Raw genomic sequence first — 20,156 nt, 5'->3', positions numbered from 1 at the left:
CATTCTGGTGTCTGTGGAACAATTTTCTCTCAAGATAAGGGAGGGGTCAATTCTAAGCAACCTTGCCGAGAAATGCCCCCCCCCCCCCCCCCCCCCCCCCCCCCCCCCCCCAACTGGGGCTCTGTTACGAATTTCAGCAAATGCTTTTTACGTGATCATACAGAGGCCTAGAAGTGTCACCACAGTCATTCTGGTGTCTGTGGAACTATTTTCTCTCAAGATAAGGGAGGGGGTCAATTCTATGCAACCTTGCCGAGAAATGACCCCCCCCCCCCCCCCCCCAACTGGGGCTCTGTTATGAATTTCAGCAAATGCTTTTTACATGATCATACAGAGGCCTAGAAGTGTCACCACAGTCATTCTGTTGTCTGTGAAACAATTTTCTCTCAAGATAAGGGAGGGGGTCAATTCTATGCAACCTTGCCGAGAAATGACCCCCCCCCCCCCCCCCCCCCAACTGGGGCTCTGTTATGAATTTCAGCAAATGCTTTTTACATGATCATGTAGAGGCCTAGAAGTGTCACCACAGTCATTCTGGTGTCTGTGGAACTATTTTCTCTCAAGATAAGGGAGGGGGTCAATTCTATGCAACCTTGCCGAGAAATGACCCCCCCCCCCCCAACTGGGGCTCTGTTATGAATTTCAGCAAATGCTTTTTACATGATCATACAGAGGCCTAGAAGTGTCACCACTGTCATTCTGTTGTCTGTGAAACAATTTTCTCTCAAGATAAGGGAGGGGGTCAATTCTACGCAACCTTGCCGAGAAATGACTGGGGCTCTGTTATGAATTTCTGCAAATGCTTTTTACATGATCATACATGATTTTACATTGGAGGTGGTTGGGTGGGTGGGGTGGGGGGGGGGGGGGTTGGGTAGGCGGGGTGGGGGAAACTGTACAACTGTACAAGCAAAACTGTACATTGGAGTATCGACGAAACCATACTTGGTTCCAAGAAGAGGGTCTCGTGTATTACTGGGTTAGGACATTTACTGTACATTGGAGGGGGTTGGGTTAGGACATTTACAGGGGCCAGTTTCGAATTGCAGTCTCCCGTAAGTGCTCTTTGAGAGTGGTTTTTGTTTGTGTGCCAGGTGTTCTCCTAGAGGTGAAAGCGGTGCCCTCCCCCTCCTCTCCGGCCATCTCTGCTGAGTGTGTCTGGCCTGTGCCCTACCTCTCCGTCCTGCGTTGTCTCACAAAGTTGTTTTTCCTCATCTTTATTGAGGGTTGAGGTCAGAGGATGTTGTTCCACTGTGAGTTTGTGAGGCAGGCTGAAACATGTAATTGTGATATTGGAGCTATACAAATACATTTAACTTTCCGAATTTTACTTTTGATTTCCGAAAATTAAAGCACATTATCTTTGTCATGTTTTTATAGCTTAATAGCTCTATGTCTCATTTCATATTTTCTGGATGTGGCTCTGTGGCTCAAAGATGACATAACATTTTTCCTGTCTACATAATCCATTGTTACAGCCTTTCCTGTAGTAGGCAGTGAGAGTGATAGGAGGTAGACTAGTCTTGACATGTTCCGGATTTGTTCAGCTTTTCAAATAGCTAAATTGGGAAATTAAAGATGACAGAAAACTTCCGGTTTGGTTGTTTCCATTTCATGGTATTTACACTTAATTTAGTTGTTTTCAGGCAAAATAGGCTTGTAGGCAGAGGTTTTTGGTTGTCATTTTTGCCAACAAAATCTACTCTGAAGCTTTGGAGCAAGATTGTCTAGCTAATTCCACTCATTTATGGCGACCCGTACGGTATAGGCAGGAATGCATAGATTGGCGATAATGACTGAAATGGTGTCAATCGTTTTTCGTTTCTGTTGACAATTCGCCATAATCAGGCCTGCCTATTATAACTTGTCCTGTTAGATCCCCATGGTAAGTGAAAATGGAAGCGCAAAGTAGCGTGGATGGTCCATGGTCCATAATGGTTAATGCCGCTATTTCAACCCGTACGTTCTGCCATAGAATCAGTCATAGGGTGACTATTGCAGGGTGAGTGCAGCCCTGGGTTGGTGCCTGACACGTTTATTGTAATGAGATGGATGTACACTGTATGCAGGATATAAGCTATTTATTCAAAATCACCATGCCATTGGCAAAAGCTTCAATCACAGACAGAAGCCAATGGTGAACTGGATGGGCTGTCACTGTTGATTGGCTCTATTTACCCAATAGGTCTCGTAATCTTATCTTTTCCCTTATTTTAGACAAATAATCGTGATTCAATCTATCACCAAAGGCTGAGAAAAAAGTTTCAACCGTGTGTTGTTAGAGCAGCACACAGCTAGGACATTAAGCTACATCTCATTCCTGGAAATAGCAGGTAGGGAGAGGGGGGGGGGGGGCATATAGGACACAAGTGAAATTAATATTGGCTCTATATTTTATATAGCACAATGAATATTCTATAAGAAAAGATGGATTGTGTATTATATTTATTTATTAAGTAGTTGTTATCTACAATACGATTATAAGCCAGACGTGATTTATTTATGAAATCAGATGAATATGTTCCAGTGAGGCGAAGTCAGCTATTTAATCAACTATCTAAGGAATTAAGTTGCACTTAAACTATTTCTGTTTGTAAATGTAGGACACAAGTTGATGCATTTCTAAAAGTAATATACATACAGACTTTGATCTAAGATGTCCCCTGCACCCTGTATCACTGCCAAAGCTGGCATTCCAGAGAAAAGGCAACAAAGTAATTTGAAAGATTCCATAAACAGTGGTCTGTGGACCTCCAAAGACCATCCCCCCAAATAACACACTGTCTATTATTGTTTATTTACACTTTGTATCATTAATGACATACACACAGTTCTGCATTTTGTGATGGCCTGTTCAAACAGACAAATAGTATTCTTCACCGATGTGCGTATACAGTGCACAGTGGATTGGCATTGGTATGAGTGTGTCTGGCCTGTGCCCTACCTCTCCGTCCTGCGTTGTCTCACAAAGTTGTTTTTCCTCATCTTTATTGAGGGTTGAGGTCAGAGGATGTTGTTCCACTGTGAGTTTGTGAGGCAGGCTGAAACATGTAATTGTGATATTGGAGCTATACAAATACATTTAACTTTCCGAATTTTACTTTTGATTTCCGAAAATTAAAGCACATTATCTTTGTCATGTTTTTATAGCTTAATAGCTCTATGTCTCATTTCATATTTTCTGGATGTGGCTCTGTGGCTCAAAGATGACATAACATTTTCCTGTCTACATAATCCATTGTTACAGCCTTTCCTGTAGTAGGCAGTGAGAGTGATAGGAGGTAGACTAGTCTTGACATGTTCCGGATTTGTTCAGCTTTTCAAATAGCTAAATTGGGAAATGAAAGATGACAGAAAACTTCCGGTTTGGTTGTTTCCATTTCATGGTATTTACACTTAATTTAGTTGTTTTCAGGCAAAAACTCTGAACAATAGAAAATGCAGGAAAACTGAGTTATCAAAGCCTCTAAAATAAAAGTCTATACAAACATTTATTAAGAGATGATTGGATATTGAGTTCATTGAAGTAAAGTTTGTTGTTGAATATTGTTAATTTTGTGTGTGTGTGTGTGTGTGTGTGTGTGTGTGTGGTGTGTGTGTGTGTGTGTGTGTTTTGCATTTATACAGGGGTAAAGACAACATATTTTGGGATCATCCCTATGTTCCCCGGGTCCTATGTTCCCCGGGTCCTATGTTCCCCGCTTGATTGATTAATAGATTGAAAATTGTATTAATTTTTATAATTTTATTCATTATTAATGTCCGCCTTGTTTCGAACTGGTTAAGCTTAGGCCCTCTTTCGAACTGGTTAAGGTTAGAGTTTGGAATCAGGGCTGGTGGTCTAAAATTTTCAATCAATCAATCAATCAAAGCGGGGAACATAGAACCCGGGGAACATAGGACCCGGGGAACATAGACATGCTCCCCATATTTTCACTCCTCTCTTTGCTCCCCACTCCCACAGTGGCTGCACACAGCGATGGGTCTATATTAGGCAAATTGATGTAATGAATACAAGACTAACTACCTAACTAACACCAAGCGCTAAATGAAAGGTTGATACAATTTTGGAAAAAATAAACTGCATTACATTACTAAAACCTGACAGCCAAATTCATGGGCAAATTTCGCCTAAAGGTACATGCCTAAGTAAATGGCAGATTGCTGTTAGGAATCAAGGTAAGAATGTTGAGTCCAATTGTAGAATGGAAGAAGGAGGCGGAGATGGTGTTTGCTCTTCTCAAATATTGTGTTCTTTTATTATCAGAAACACTAGAGCGATAATAGATGAAGCAGGAAGAATATACAAACATAGCAAGATAACTATAACTGAGAATAAGGACGGTGAGATATCCGACTTCTCAACCGTGAGATAAGATAACAAGACAAAAGTAAATAATAACGCCGGGCGAGATATCCAACTTCGGCCCGTGGACGACTGCTTCCAGTAACACTGCTGAAGAACCGACACAGAGAGGAGAACAGAGGATTACTATAAAGGCAAGAATTACCCAGCAGACAGTGGCAAAACACACACAGCAGACAACAATCAGAAATGAGTGCAGAGACAGGGTGAAGTACTCCAGGATGGCACTAGGGCTTTCACTCCTGTGAGAGAATAGAAAGCCCAAACGTTACAGTACCTCCCCCCGACGAACGGCACCTGACATTCACCTAGGGGCCTCGGGATGCAGCCGACGAAAATCATCGATAAGGCTGTGATCTAAAATATCCCTCTGAGGCACCCAGGAACGCTCCTCTACCCCGTACCCCTCCCAATCCACCAAAAACTGAAACCCCCTACCCCTCCGCCTACAACCCAGGATCCTTCGCACCGTGTAGAACTGTAGACAGTCTGTCTGTCAAGGATGCGGGGCGGAGGAACCGCAGGGAGTGGCGGGGACAAGGGTGATGAGAGGAAGGGCTTCAAAAGGGACACGTGAAACGTCGAGTGAACCCGCATGGAAGCTGGGAGTAGCAACCTGTAAGCCACAGGGTTCACCCGACGAACCACCTTAAAGGGACCTATAAAGCGGGGAGCCAGCTTCCTGGACTCCACCCGGAGAGGGAGATCATGGGTGGAAAGCCAAACCCTCTGCCCAGGACGGAAAACCGGAGCCGGACTGCGCTTGCGGTTAGCCTGACGCTGAGCCCTAACAGAGGCCTTCTGCAGTGCCGCCCGAACCCGGCTCCACGTCCTGCGACAGCGAGCCACGTGAGCCTGGGCGGAGGGTACCTCTGCCTCCCGCTCCTGTTTGGGAAAAATGAGAGGTTGAAAACCATACTGGCACTGAAAGGGAGACAGACCAGTAGAGGAGGAGAGGAGGGTATTGTGCGCATACTCCGCCCACGCCAGCCTCCTACTCCATGTTGCCGGACTACCGGCAACGTAGCACCTCAGAACGCCCTCCAGATCCTGGTTGACGCGCTCCGTCTGCCCGTTGGACTGAGGGTGAAACTCAGACGACAGGCTGACAGAGGCGCAGAGGCTGGAAGCAAACGCTTTCCAGAACCTGGAGGTGAACTGAGGGCCCCGGTCAGACACAATATATATATATTTATTTTTTATATATATATATTCCTAAAATCTGAAATTTTAAAAGTGAAATATCCCTTTAAGTCCTTGGTTATGTAAACAGAGATACGCGAGGAGAGTAAATTGTTGCACTTCGAGTCAGATCCCCATTGATCCTGATAGAATTTTGCCAAGGGGATCAATAAAGGAATATTTTCATCTTAAAACAGTTAGGGGGACCATTGACCATAAACTGGTTGTTTTAGGTAATTTACATAATATCACATTTCAAGAATGGGCATATAACTGCAAAGAGTGCAATGGTATGTTTACAGATTTATTACCTTGGAAAAATCTGTAAATTTGTTTTGAGTGATGCTGTGCATGCATGGCATGTTTGGGTTTCAGTTGTTACCATGATTACAATCTGAGAAGGTGACAGTTGAATGTTGATGGAATGTTGATGTCAAGTCTAAAAGGGTTAAACTGCACCTCAAGTGAGAAATAGTTCCTTTAGTTTAGGCCTACTGAAATTTCGAAAATGGCACACAAAAAAGTGAGAAAGAAAATATGGTTTGTCTGCATGTATTTGTCCGACTATTATCCTTGATATGCAGCACTCACCACTAACGTGAGTGAGTAAACCCGACCCACTTTTCCTAATCAAAACGCCGAATTGATAACATTAGCTCACGCTGTGTAAACATTCCATGTTTCAATGTAATCACTTGAGGAATTCCAGGGGATTTTTTCTTCCAGCCCATGATCTTATTATACCAGTATCCTACCATCATACCAGTACCACCAGCACCACCCTGGGGAGGGGCTCCAGCTGTGGCAGCAGCAGCATCACACGTGAAGCGACTAAGCGAGAGCTGTTAGTTTGAAAGGGAAACGTTACCCACCACACATCAACCGTCCTCAGCTCGTTCTGCACGGTGTGTTGACATTGTAGGGGGGCTGTCCCACATGCAGTAAAAAAAAAAAAAAAAAAAACAGCCTGGATGATTGCGAAGGAATCCATCTGATCACAATTGGAGGACGCTTATCTTCAAATGGTTATTTATGGGATAAAATCAGGTAAGCCTGAACATCGTGCATTTGGAGCAAGATTGTCTAGCTAATTCCACTCATTTATGGCGACCCGTATGGTATATAGGCAGGAATGCATAGATTGGCGATAATGACTGAAATGGTGTCAATCGTTTTTCGTTTCTGTTGACAATTCGCCATAATCATCATAGGCCTATTATAACTTGTCCCGTTAGATCCCCATGGTAAGTGAAAATGGAAGCGCAAAGTAGCGTGGATGGTCCATGGTTAATGCCGCTATTTCAACCCGTACGTTCTGCCATAGAATCAGTCATAGGGTGACTATTGCAGGGTGAATGCAGCCCTGGGTTGGTGCCTGACACGTTTATTGTAATGAGATTCCTGATGAATTGAAAATGGGGGACCCTGATGTAAACAAGACGAAAGTCTTTCTCTGGTCTGCATCCCCTTAACAATTGTGTGTATTGAGCTGTACTGTATTGTACCCATTCTGCAATCTGTTAATAAAGTTTTCAATCAATCAATCAGATGGATGTACTGTATCTGTATGTAGGATATAAGCTATTTATTCAAAATCACCATGCCATTGGCAAAAGCTTCAATCACAGACAGAAGCCAATGGTGAACTGGATGGGCTGTCACTGTTGATTGGCTCTATTTACCCAATAGGTCTCGTAATCTTATCTTTTCCCTTATTTTAGACAAATAATCGTGATTCAATCTATCACCAAAGGCTGAGAAAAAAGTCTCAACCGTGTGTTGTTAGAGCAGCACACAGCTAGGACATTAAGCTTTTTTTTATTTGATTTGAAGTCTTTATTTCTACAAGAAATTAGATTTTGTCATCTCATTCCTGGAAATAGCAGGTAGGGAGAGAGGGGGGCCATATAGGACACAAGTGAAATTAATATTGGCTCTATATTTTATATAGCACAATGAATATTCTATAAGAAAAGATGGATTGTGTATTATATTTATTTATTAAGTAGTTGTTATCTACAATACGATTATAAGCCAGACGTGATTTATTTATGAAATCAGATGAATATGTTCCAGTGAGGCGAAGTCAGCTATTTAATCAACTATCTAAGGAATTAAGTTGCACTTAAACTATTTCTGTTTGTAAATGCAGGACACAAGTTGATGCATTTCTAAAAGTAATATACATACAGACTTTGATCTAAGATGTCCCCTGCACCCTGTATCACTGCCAAAGCTGGCATTCCAGAGAAAAGGCAACAAAGTAATTTGAAAGATTCCATAAACAGTGCTCTGTGGACCTCCAAAGACCATCCCCCCAAATAACACACTGTGTCTATTATTGTTTATTTACACTTTGTATCATTAATGACATACACACAACTGCATTTTGTGATGGCCTGTTCAAACAGACAAATAGTATTCTTCACCGATGTGCGTATACAGTGCACAGTGGATTGGCATTGGTATGAAAAAGCAATAGGGATGCTGCTGTTTACACACAAATGCTATATGCTATATGTACTTCTCTTGAGCATTGATGAGTAGTCATATATGTTATGATGAATTGAAAATGGGGGACCCTGATGTAAACAAGACGAAAGTCTTTCTCTGGTCTGCATCCCCTTAACAATTGTATGTATTGAGCTGTACTGTACTGTACCCATTCTGCAATCTGTTAATAAAGTTTTCAATCAATCAATCAGGCTTGTCTTGTGCTGCAGTGAGTAAACCTGCTGTGACTGACAGAATGTGAGAGCCGTCTCAGACCAGGTCAGAATTTTAAAATCTCAGATTTTAGGAATAAAGAAAAAATAAATGCTCCGTCCCTTTTCATTATTTTTATCTAGATGCCACCGGCCAGCTGTGAAAACAGAAGCTTCCTAAAAACATCAGGGGTCAGCGTAGGGAGAAACGAAAATGAAATATTAAAAAAGGAGGAACCAGGCGTGTTGTCACCAGACAGCATGTTTATCTCGAGTTGAATTTCCTGCCCCAGGAAAGTCCCTCCCTTCCTCCTGAAAAGCGCCTGACCCACACTAAGAAGCCCTGCTTATTTCATCCAAAACCCCCTAGATGCCGCAAATTGAATTGTTCCATAGCAGTCAGAGACAAGTCGGTTACAAGTCATGTTTATGACCATGCAACAAGTGGGAATTCCTTTCAGTGCCTTTCAATTCGGTGGAGCCTAACGGCTTCCCAAATGAAAAAAGCTTCCACCGGCTACTGGTGCTGTAGGTGGGTGCCAGAGAGCGTTTACATGGTTCTCTGGGGGATACAGCTCCCATCAGGCCCCCAGAGGGGGTACTGTAGCGTGGCAGGGCACATTCCACCCATTTTGTGGCTAATGAACAGAGCTCTTTGAAGAGGGATGAGAAGGCGTATTGTAAAAAAAGAAAGAAAAAAGGGGGGGCATTGTCTGTCTGCTCGCTCGCTACCACGGCAACACTATCGCAATGGCAGCTGTCGGACAAAGATAATCCGTTATTATGACTGGTTGTGGGTGAAGGAGAAAAAAGGGGCTGCTACCTTGACTTATGAGGTTTGAGAAATTAGATTTGTCAGATTTGTTCCATGCAAATTCCTCCATGTGTAAACAAGTCCAAATGGCAGGGTTGTTATTGACGGCCTTGTTATTCTGGTCTATAGTTTCCTTTGTGTCAGCGCTCTTGACATATCAAGCAACACACAATAAAGAAGCACTATGTGGATTCCAGAGATAGAGCCTGGTTCTGCCCTGGATGGAGACCGAAGGGGAGCTTAGGAAGGAACTCTCCTAGTTGTAATTGCTACCAGGCTGGCCTTTATGTGTGCAGAGCCACAGTCTGGGGTTTTTGTGTTTGACGTTCCAACGTGTCATCTGTAATAACCTCCCCATGCCAAGTGTGAAATTACTAACAGGAGCACGGGAAACAGAACAAAATTAGTCACGTTGTGCCTTATTACAGGACCACCTCGGATTCACAAATACATTCAAATACAGTATTTTCTGGAATTATTGATAAAACATTTGTTTTAGTCTGAATCCCTACACTGTTGGCTTTTTAAGAGTGGTTGTTGTATACACTGTTAATAATAATAATAACTTGGTTTTATATAGCGCCTTTCATAAAACCCAAGGTCGCTTTACATAGGGGAAAAAACAACAATAACAAACATGGTGGACAGACACAACATTCAATGTAGGAGGTTAGGGGTCAAACTCAAAGGCCATGTTGAAGAGGTTGCTGTGCATGTTTTGACTAGGCTTTTGGGGGGAGGGTGCTGAAAAGGGGACTGTTAGGGATATGACCAAATAGAGCACTGTGTGTGTGTGTGTGTGTGTGTGTGTGTGTGTGTGTGTGTGTGTGTGTGTGTGTGTGTGTGTGTGTGTGTGTGTGTGCGTGCGTGCGTTAGGGCTGGGCAATTAATCGAAAAAGAATCGCGATCTCGATTCATAGACCTATGCAATCTCATTTCTAAATTATGACGATTTTCTTTTATTAAAAAAAATATATATTTATAATTTTTTTATTTTATTTACTTTTTTTACTTTTTACTTAACTTTTTTAAATGATGACGATTCTTATTATTTTGTATGTTACAGGAGACTTTTAAGTTTAAGTCAAGCACTTTCATATATGTTATGTTTAAGTTTAAGTCAAGCACTTTGATATATGTTATGTTGTCTGTTTAAGAAAGAGTGCAATAAATGATTGTATTGAAAAAATTAAAATCGTGATTCACATTTGAACAAGAATCGCCCAGCCCTAGTGTGCGTGCGTGCGTGTGTGTGTCAGTGTGATTCTGTATGAACATTCACATCAATACTAGTCCGTTCAGTGATAAGACTGAACTTTGTGAAATGTTTTCTGCCTCAGTGTGTAGTATGTTTTCAATGTATTAGTCATCCACATAGCTGTGATTATGTCTGTAGCCTTTCTTGTATTTAATTTTTTTATTATTTTTTAAACATAACATAAAATTAGACACACAAGCACTAACAGTAAATATCCAAAGTAAATCACAGGACTATACATTCCATTTGAATCAATATAAATGTAGTTTACGAGATATCTACCTAATACTTGCTATCCAATACAATACATACATATGCTCTTGCTCGCTCTCCCCCCCAGGGCCCCCACTTGGATAATCCATCCATTTTCATTCTTTTCTAACCAGGAACTACAATTCATATGCTGAATTGTAGCCTTTCAAGTGTTTAAAATCCCTGCATTACTCCTTTCTTGTAAGAATATTTCTGAAAACATTCCAATATATTCCCATGGTGGATCGCCATGACTAAAGATGTTGAGCCTGCCTTTGTGGTTGAGTGTTGATTAGCTGACTATGAGACACTGCCCTTTCACATAGGATTAAGTTGGGATGTTTGGCATTTGGCAGAACCGGTGATGACTAGGCTGCTGACATATCTCACTTGTCCTCCAAAGTGCAAAGCTGTCAGTTCATTCTGTGTTGCCTTCTGATAAACGCTAGTTTTTGGCCTGCATCCTGTGGTCTGGATAGTGGACCACATGTCCTGCATAATTATATTAGTGAATAAAAAAAGAAATAAAAAAAAAGAGTCCCAAGATCCAAGCGGACAATTGATTGAATGATGTTTCAAAAAACATATTCTTGCATAACATTTTCTAACTGTTGTGCGTGTGTGATATGTACTCATTCTCATCACGATGCTGTCCTTCCATCCGCAGCCCCTCCAGACATCATGTCAGTCAAGACAGATTTGACGAAGAAGTGGTCGGCGGTCAAGGGCCGCCTGGGCTCCTCGGTCAGGGCCCGCCTGGGCTCCTCCCAGGACTCCGACACCCAGCTGGAGGCCAACCTGGAGAGCGCCGACCCGGAGCTGTGCATCCGGCTGCTGCAGGTCCCCACCGTGATCAACTACTCTGGGCTGAAGCGCCGCCTGGAGGCCTGCGACCAGACCTGGATGGTCCAGTTCCTGGAGCTGAGTGGGCTGGATATCCTCCTGGAGGCCCTGGACCGCCTCTCGGGGCGCGGCTGCTCCCGCCTCACGGACGCCCTCCTGCAGCTCACCTGCGTCAACTGCGTACGGGCCGTCATGAACTCCTCAGCGGGGATCCACTTCATAGTGGAGAACGAGGGCTACATACGCAAGCTCTCACAAGGTGCGACAGCATGTAGTTGTGATGAGCGTCAGTGTCAGATCACACTGACACAATTGAGTTTCCCCTCACGTACATTTTCATTTGATTCTTAATGGTTCAAATGAGCCTCATACATAATGAAAACGGTGGCACAGATGCTAGAAGTAATCTTTTTTTTAATCCACTTTTTCTCCTTATTTTCTATTTTTCTCCCATCCCATTCTACCCTCCCCTGTCTTGAACGTTGCTAGACTATGCCTCCCACTGGTCGGCTGTAGTGAGGATAGAAGCTTTGCATCACGTGTCCCCTCCGGTACACGAGGAGGCAGCCTGTCTTTTCACCGCAACAGCTCGAACTCTCAGTGGCGAGGAGTAACGCGTGGGAGGCTCACGCTGCCCCCGATACTTTCTGTTTCCGCCGTACCGGCGTCACCCAACCGACCTGTAGGAGTCGCTGTCCACAACGTCCAATCCCCACCCACTGGCTTTCCCACCCTCTAACACTGCCAATTGTGATAGTATGACGGCCGGCCAAGCCGGTAGCAACGCCGAGAGCTGGGCTCGATACCAGCATCTCCTGCGTTAGTGGCGAGCACCTTGCCCACTGTGCCAATCAGCTGCCCTTGCTAGAAGTAATCTTGATATATAATGTATGAGTATGAGATATGAGGTAATATACAGTGAGTGAGTATGAGATAGGTCATATACAGTGAGTGAGTATGAGATATGAGGTCATATACAGTGAGTGAGTGAGATATGAGGTCATTATACAGTGAGTGAGTATGAGATATGAGGTATATACAGAGTGAGTATGAGATATGAGGTATATACAGTGAGTGAGTATGCCTAAACTAAAACATTAGGGACCACTAGAGTCACCACTATAAACAAATTCAGAATTTTACAGAAAAGAAAGCCTCATTGTGTATAAACATAAAATATGCCTTATTGGCACAAGCTTGATGTAACTAAGATATTTGCTGAAGAACAGAATCGTTTTTGTGCATGAATTACAAGACTTCAACTATACAACTTTCTCTTGGGCATTTCCTGGTTGGTTAATACATCACCTACAAACACAATACTGTTCAGACAACACAATATTCAATAAGAGAATATACAATAAGAGATAAAAAATGTTTTAATTACATTTACATTTTGTAATTTAGCTGAAGCTTTTATCCAAAGCGACTTACAAGTTTTGTACGACAAGTTAGCAGGAAGGGTACAACTCTATCAGCTGAGTAACAATGTTCATCATAGTGTTGAGTGCTACAGTGTAGGTTAGTATATTAGGACAAGTGCATGACAGTAAGGTTAGTTTTATTTTTTATATATTTTTTTCATTTCAGATATTGAATGAAGAAGTGTGTCTTTAGTCGACGGCAAAATTATTATATAATTTCTTTTAGATAATTATATATAATAGTCTTATTTAAAAAATTATTAAATGCATACATTTATAAAATAGGCAGAGGTAAAGCGCGGGTCAGGTTTTGTCAACAGTGAAGCAAGAACAGACTGCTGGTTACTTGTTGAGTAGGACAGCATGACTCAACGGACAGAATGAAATTACTTTCGGCTGGCAGTCATAAAAGGTTTGGAAATGGTGAAAAATACTGTCAGAAAATAGTTATTGCAGCTTTAATGGTAATGCCACCCATTTCATCCTGTGCTCCTCTCCTAAAGCCGGGAATCAGAGAGAGAACCATCAGTTTTGTGATGTGACCTGGATGCGACAATGAATGTGGAAATTACTTTGTGGGGAAAAAAGTTTGAATGAATTGCATAGGCCAGTTACGCATGTAACTGGGCAACTATAGCACAAGGCCTATGGAACTCATTATAATGTTTGATAAGATATATGGTTTGCAAACATTTACTCACTAGAACATTATGAAGACACATCTGATTATATTGTTGATTGCTGATTAAGCTTCCTATTTTGGAAAAGGACACATATTGGATTGTATCGGAGCCTGGTGAGAGGATGCAGTACATTGTTTCTCAATAATATTCAATAATATCAATAATAATGCAGGACCTGTCACAGAGGTCTTTAATTGGCATGCAACGACACTCAATGTTAGCGGCACACACACACCGGAACACACACGCATACATTGTCTGTAGGATCGCCGATGCGATACTCCTCTGCGCTTAACCCATCCCGTCGTCCTTCCCCCCAAGGGCAGCCGGGAGCAGACGAGGGCTGTGGCGTGAGCCACGCCCGGGGACCATCCAAGTGCTCCTGCCCATCTTCGTCACGGACATGACAGCGTTAGCGATCTGTTGTTTAGCATGTTTTTCCATTGGGTTTCTCTTATCGGGGGGGGGGGGGCCTTGCGAGCACGGGGAGAACATGAAACTCCACACAAAAAGGCCCGGGAGAGGCGCGGCTGGGTGGCGCAGCGGACACTGCGCTCGTCACCAACGCAAGAGACACCGGGTTCGACTCCGGCTGTCGGCGCTGCCTCCGGCTTGGGCCAGCCGTCATACTAATTCAATTGGCAGAATTAGCGGGTGGAAGTCGATGGGTGGTAATCTGGACGTTGTGGACAGCGACTCCTACAGGTCGGTTGGGGACGCCTGCACAGCAGAGACAGGAAATGGCGGGGGTAGTGTGAGCCTCCCACACGTTACACCTCGCCAATGAGAGTCCGCGCTGGCAGGTGAAAAGATGTGACAGGCTGCGCTGCCTCCTCATGTACCGAAGGGGACACGTGATGCAAGGCTTCTATCATCCCTACAACCGGCCAGTGGGGGGCATATGCGAGCAACGTTCAAGACAGGGGAGGGAAGAATTGGCACATTGGAATTGGGATGGGAGAAAAATAGAAAAAGAGGAGAAAAGTGGATCAAAAAAATAAATGGCCCGGGAGATACCCCACCTGGGTAACTGGCATCATGGAAACCTGGTCCCCAAGCGGGAATCAAACCCTGGACCTTCTTGCTGTGAGGCGACAGTGTTAACCACTACACCACCGTGCCGCCAATAGTAAAGTAATCAGTGAAATGATGGCCTATACATTTCAACATAATGCCAGACGATGTTTAAATATGGACTGGGTTAATAAAAGAAATAAAAAAGTGAACCCGTCCTTTAAGTCAAGTTCTCACACCCACATAAGGCGTATATTCAAGTATTGCTAACAGGTCTGAACCAGAATTTAAACCTTATTTTGAAGCTCACACAAGCATTATATGGGCCCACAAATTCAGCCCCAGATTGTACACATCCTTCACAAAGTTGGTTCTCTTTCCCATTTTTAGCTCTTGAGGAGAGTGGCAAATGTTCCAGGGCATAACATGATATGAACTATTATGTGAACTATTAAAATGGTTGGCATTCACCTTTAAGTGTTGTTTCAGGTCAAATAGTAGTGTCACAGATTGTTTGGATGGATATTGGATTTCCCTGCTTTCAGATATATACGCACGTCTCTTAGTCACCCACAGTGCAAAGTTCAAGTTACATTGCCTGAAACGGCGCTGAAACAAAGCATCCTGCTAGAGTTTGAGACAAATGGAGGACAAGAACACGAATGATTAGCTATGAGTGAGACAGACAGGAAATATGAGGATTATAGTACCCATTGTGATAACCATACTGTGTGTAATCGTGATGTTTCACAGCCTTGGACACCTCGAATACGATGGTGAAGAAGCAGGTGTTTGATCTTCTGGCCGCCCTCAGCATGTTCTCCACAGATGGCCACTCTCTGGCCTTGGATGCCCTGGACCACTACAAGGCAAGTAGCCTTTCAGTAGAAGGTTCATATTCATGGTTCATATTCTTGGCATTGTGCTGTATTAATAGGGAATGCATAACAAGTCATGAGAATACTATGAATGGATATCAGATTGGTGAAAATGTTTTAACATACATAGGGTTTGTCTGAACCAGATTTGTGTAGTTATTTTTATTTTTATGATTTAACTTTGTTCATCTTAACTTCAACAATCACACACAGTGTCCCTGAACGGTGTATGTCTCAGTATCGCCCTCTAGTGTCAGACTGCATGCATAACGTGGCCCAGATGTTCCTCACTGATGCTTGTTATAGGCTTGAGTTAATAACCTATGATGTGCTTTGTGTTTCTTTCCCCCTGTAGGGCGTGAAGACCCAACAGTATCGCTTCAGTGTGATCATGAATGAGCTGCAGGCCACAGACAACGTGCCCTACATGGTCACCCTGCTCAGTGTCATCAACGCCTTCCTCTTCGGCAAAGATGATCTCCGGCAGAGAGATAAGATGAGGAAGGAGTTTATCGGTACGGTTCCGATGTAATGGTTACCCTCACTGCTCAGCTACTGCTTGGCGACTTGTCGGCAGTCTGTGGGCTGGGATCATCAGCAAGGTCACGCTGTGGTAAATTGTTAATGTAGAGGTCCTTCCCCCTGTGGTGATGCTCAATGGGCTTGCAGAGGGGAAAGTAGGCCATCAGTAGCAATAGCTCTATTACACATCTCTGGCACTGGGTTCCTCTAAGAATAGGCCCAATGGCCCCATTCCAGATTTAATCCAAAAACACATAAAAGGGCACTTCACCAAAAAAACGATTCTGATTTTCTTTGCACGTAATCTCACACAAATCCAAAAACTCAATACCGTTTTGCACACTTTCATGTAGTTTGACAGTTATTGAGAGTAAGTTAGTTTGAATATGGCCACCGATGATGTCACTGGGGACATTGAATCCTTGTGTTGTGTTAATTGCAGCTCAGTGAAATTATATGGTAGCAGGTATTGCTATTTTTTCATCTACATTACATCATTTCATGGTGATGTAATTAACACAAAACAAAGATCCAATGTCCCCGATGACGTGGTTATATTCAAACAAATTTACTCTCAGTAACTGTCAAAGTAAATGAATGTGTGCAAAACTGTTTTTGGATGTGTGTGAGAGTATGTGCAAAATAAATCAGCATTGTTTTTTCACTTTTTTGGTGAAGTCTCCCTTTAACAGAACATTCCAGCACAACTTTCAAACTAACTCGACAGATAGATGCAGACCAGCAAAGACGAATGACATAAAACTGTGTTGATCGCTGCTGTTAATGGGGAGATCATTGCAAAATAATCACAGGGGGAGAGGTGTACTTTGACTTTATGAATTGACTTGAATTTCCCCCTTCTGAGACACGATTTTGAGAGGGAGGAGTGCAAGATTCAAACTCCCCTCCTGTTTGGCAGTATTAGTTTAATAATGTTCTCGGGGGAACAGGCTGTCATAGATGTCACCCTCTTCCCAAAGTTAGTTGTCGCGAAAGTGAGGCTTCTGCAAAGAAGACACTTTGTACAGCCACATAGACTCTGTGCCAAATGAGCCAAATTATGTTTGGCAATGGAGTTTTGAGTATTGTATATTCATGTGCACAATTGATATAGTATGACTATATTACATCTGACTTGACAAAAATGAGTTAGAAGCCTACAGCATGAAAAAGTCAAGAAGAAACTAATTTTCCAATTGATTTGAATTAAATCCTACTGGAGAGGCATGAGTTTTATTTAGACAAATTAGGGGACAAAAGAGTTAATTAGCAAAAACCTATATCTCCATTTTTAGTAATTTTCACAAATCCAATTATTTTTATTGAGTTCCAGGTAATATCAATCAAACTGCAGTTGGGTTGTTTTGATCAAGTAAAAATAACTTAACAAAATCAAACAACGTTTAGTCACACTTTTGTAAATTAACCAGATTTTGTGCCATGTTTTCACTACATTATCTGAATATGTTTCAGCTTTTCTCTTCTTGGCTCTGCCCTAAAGGACATAAACTCACGTCACGTTAACATTTTGTGCAAAAAACCCATCTTCAAAGATGACTAAGCCAAAATTACCCATGAACCACTTTTCGTGCCACATTTCTGCTGTTACCTTAATCATTTTCAGCTTTTCTCTTCTTTGCCATGAGATAAAAGACATAAACTTATTATTATTTTTATTTTTTTGAAGGTGGCTTTGAGACAAATTTACACTGCAATTTGCTTTCAGATAGCACAGCCATATTGCATCACCTGACCTGAATACTGTGTGCTGATTCGCTGTGAACAGATTTCACAGATTTATCTGGCTCTGTAAAAGAACAACATTGGTGTTTGACAGTTTCTGCTGTAAATGTGAACTTTCAATGGACAATAAGTAACAGCTTTTGTGACAGAATTCTCTCAAGATTCAGAATATGTTACTGTATCTTTTAACAGTAATTGACCACAGTCAGTAAAACATTTTCAAAGATGGCGTTTATCGTTTTTTGCAAACACATTCTTCAAATAGACGAATAGCCTTTAGAGTCTAGATCCCGTCACCTGACTGAAAGGACCTTTTTTTAGACAGTGGGAACAGTTAAGGTTAGGGTTAAAGTAAGGGATAGTACTTTATACAGTAGGTGAAAATGATGACAAGTTACGGCTTTGCAGCTTAACCAACAAGTGATGACCCCCCTTCCAGGTGGTTGATGCTAGATCTTCCAGGCCGTGGGATCTAGCATCTACCCTTCCAGATCACAGCCCAAAGGCCTTCCGGGTGATGGTACCTAGTCATTAAAATGCCCTCCACCACCTGAGCAAGGGTTTGCTTGGCCACTCCCAATTTTGTAATTGCTCACCTGTGCCTATGATCTCATCTTGCTGGCTTTCACTGACTCATCTTGCACTCTTCCCAACTGGAAACTGTCACATTGAACATTGTGTTTTATGGTTGTTTTGCAGGACTGCAATTACTGGATATACTGCCAAAACTGAGGTGAGCTTTTACCTATATCGTTTGCTTTGGTGCAATCAATTAATTAATCAATCAATCAATCAATCAATGTTTTCAAGATTTTCACATTTCATTCCTTTGAGGCATAAACCAATGAGTTATTGCAATATTTGTTTACATAGCAATTCCTTTTTTCATATCATGGAAATCCATCAGCCATGCTCTGAATCCTAATGTTTGATGTATGAATAGATATGCTAATGCTGGTAATAACATTTAAGCGTCTTCCCAAGGCCACAGTCAGACAGGTTTCGGGTCACACCAAACTTCCCTGCATGCTGGGGCAAAAGTAGGCTGTACTGTATGTGATGCTGCTTGGTGTTCAATCATCACTCACCGACAAAACAGTGAAACCCTCTCAGCTGCTCCCACATTGTTTGAGCATATAGGTGCGTCAAAGTGGAACTCATTTCGCCAAGCAAGTGAGGCAGCCGGCAACGGAAGGCGAATGGCGGATTCCGTGTGGTTTGGAATGATGGCGAATGAGAGTCGAGAAAACATCCACGCAAACATGAGTGATCTCTGCTTGTGTTACTGCACAGGGAGCAGGAGGATGACGACCTGATCATCCAGTGTGAGGCTTTCGAAGAGGCCATGGCTGAAGACGACGACGAGCTACTGCGGGTGTATGGAGGCATCGACATGAGCAATCATCTGGAGGTCTTCACCACACTCTTCAACAAGGTGAGCACTCACTGTCGCATCATCCTTCTCCTTTGATGATGAGATGTACATCGATATTTTGTGAAGGGAGACCTGGTAGGCAAGTGGACCAGATGCTGAATGACCCGTTAAGACCCCTGGCCTCCACCTCAACCCGATAGGGTTCGTTCTTTCTTGCTTTCTTGCTTTCTTATCTAGAGAAAGCTTTGTGATGAGAATCAGAAGTGGCCACTTTCCCTATTTGTCCACAGTAACATAATTGTTGTTTTGATTTGATGGCCCACACACCACTTAGCTACTTATTGTTGATCGCCACAATGACATTTGTGATTAATGCAGAGGTAGAGGTGTGATCAAATGGTGAAAGTGCCCAGAAACGGTAATTGTGTAAACTGATTGTGCAACAAGTTCTTGAACGGCACTTGGTGTACCAGGCTGGCTCTCAAGTTAAACAGCACTTAGTGTTATGGTGTACCAGGCTGGCTCTCAAGTTAAACAGCACTTGTACCAGGCTGGCTCTCAAGTTAAACAGCACTTGTACCAGGTTGGCTCTCAAGTTAAACAGCACTTGTACCAGGCTGGCTCTCAAGTTAAACAGCACTTGTACCAGGCTGGCTCTCAAGTTAAACAGCACTTGGTGTACCAGGCTGGCTCTCAAGTTAAACAGCATTTGTACCAGGCTGGCTCTCAAGTTAAACAGCACTTGTACCAGGCTGGCTCTCAAGTTAAACAGCATTTGTACCAGGCTGGCTCTCAAGTTAAACAGCACTTGTACCAGGCTGGCTCTCAAGTTAAACAGCACTTGGTGTACCAGGCTGGCTCTCAAGTTAAACAGCACTTGTACCAGGCTGGCTCTCAAGTTAAAGGTCCCATGCATTATAAACGGCCATTTCCAGTGTAGCATTGTTTCCTAGCAATTGGGGATTATATCAATGTGGTCTGTGTCGTTAATTATCATATTGACTCATCAGTCTAGTCTCGAGTTCACGAGATCTTCCCTCACTCAACTAAGCTGTTCTGATTTGACTCGCAATACGACATGGCAAGTAGCTGATCTG

The 20,156-nt window shown here is 42.8% G+C and overlaps 1 protein-coding gene across 4 annotated transcripts in view; it reads left to right on the top strand.

Moving 5' to 3' along the window:
• Positions 1-6,446: 6,446 nt before the first annotated feature.
• The window catches only part of LOC311224772 (inverted formin-2), a 29,760-nt gene continuing 16,050 nt past the window's right edge, over positions 6,447-20,156 (top strand). For all 4 annotated transcript variants that reach the window (XM_084309884.1, XM_084309883.1, XM_084309882.1 and 1 more), the window contains exons 1-6: positions 6,447-6,595; positions 11,245-11,679; positions 15,295-15,410; positions 15,775-15,934; positions 18,384-18,417; positions 18,978-19,119. In XM_084309884.1, the coding sequence (XP_084166010.1) occupies positions 6,571-6,595; positions 11,245-11,679; positions 15,295-15,410; positions 15,775-15,934; positions 18,384-18,417; positions 18,978-19,119 (912 nt within the window). In that variant the 5' untranslated portion in view covers positions 6,447-6,570. The remainder of the gene's footprint in view (positions 6,596-11,244; positions 11,680-15,294; positions 15,411-15,774; positions 15,935-18,383; positions 18,418-18,977; positions 19,120-20,156) is intronic.

This window comes from Notolepis coatsorum (genome assembly GCF_963971535.1).
Source record: "Notolepis coatsorum genome assembly, chromosome: 3".
Classification (NCBI taxonomy): domain Eukaryota; kingdom Metazoa; phylum Chordata; class Actinopteri; order Aulopiformes; family Paralepididae; genus Notolepis; species Notolepis coatsorum.
This window is presented reverse-complemented; position numbering and strand designations above follow the sequence as displayed.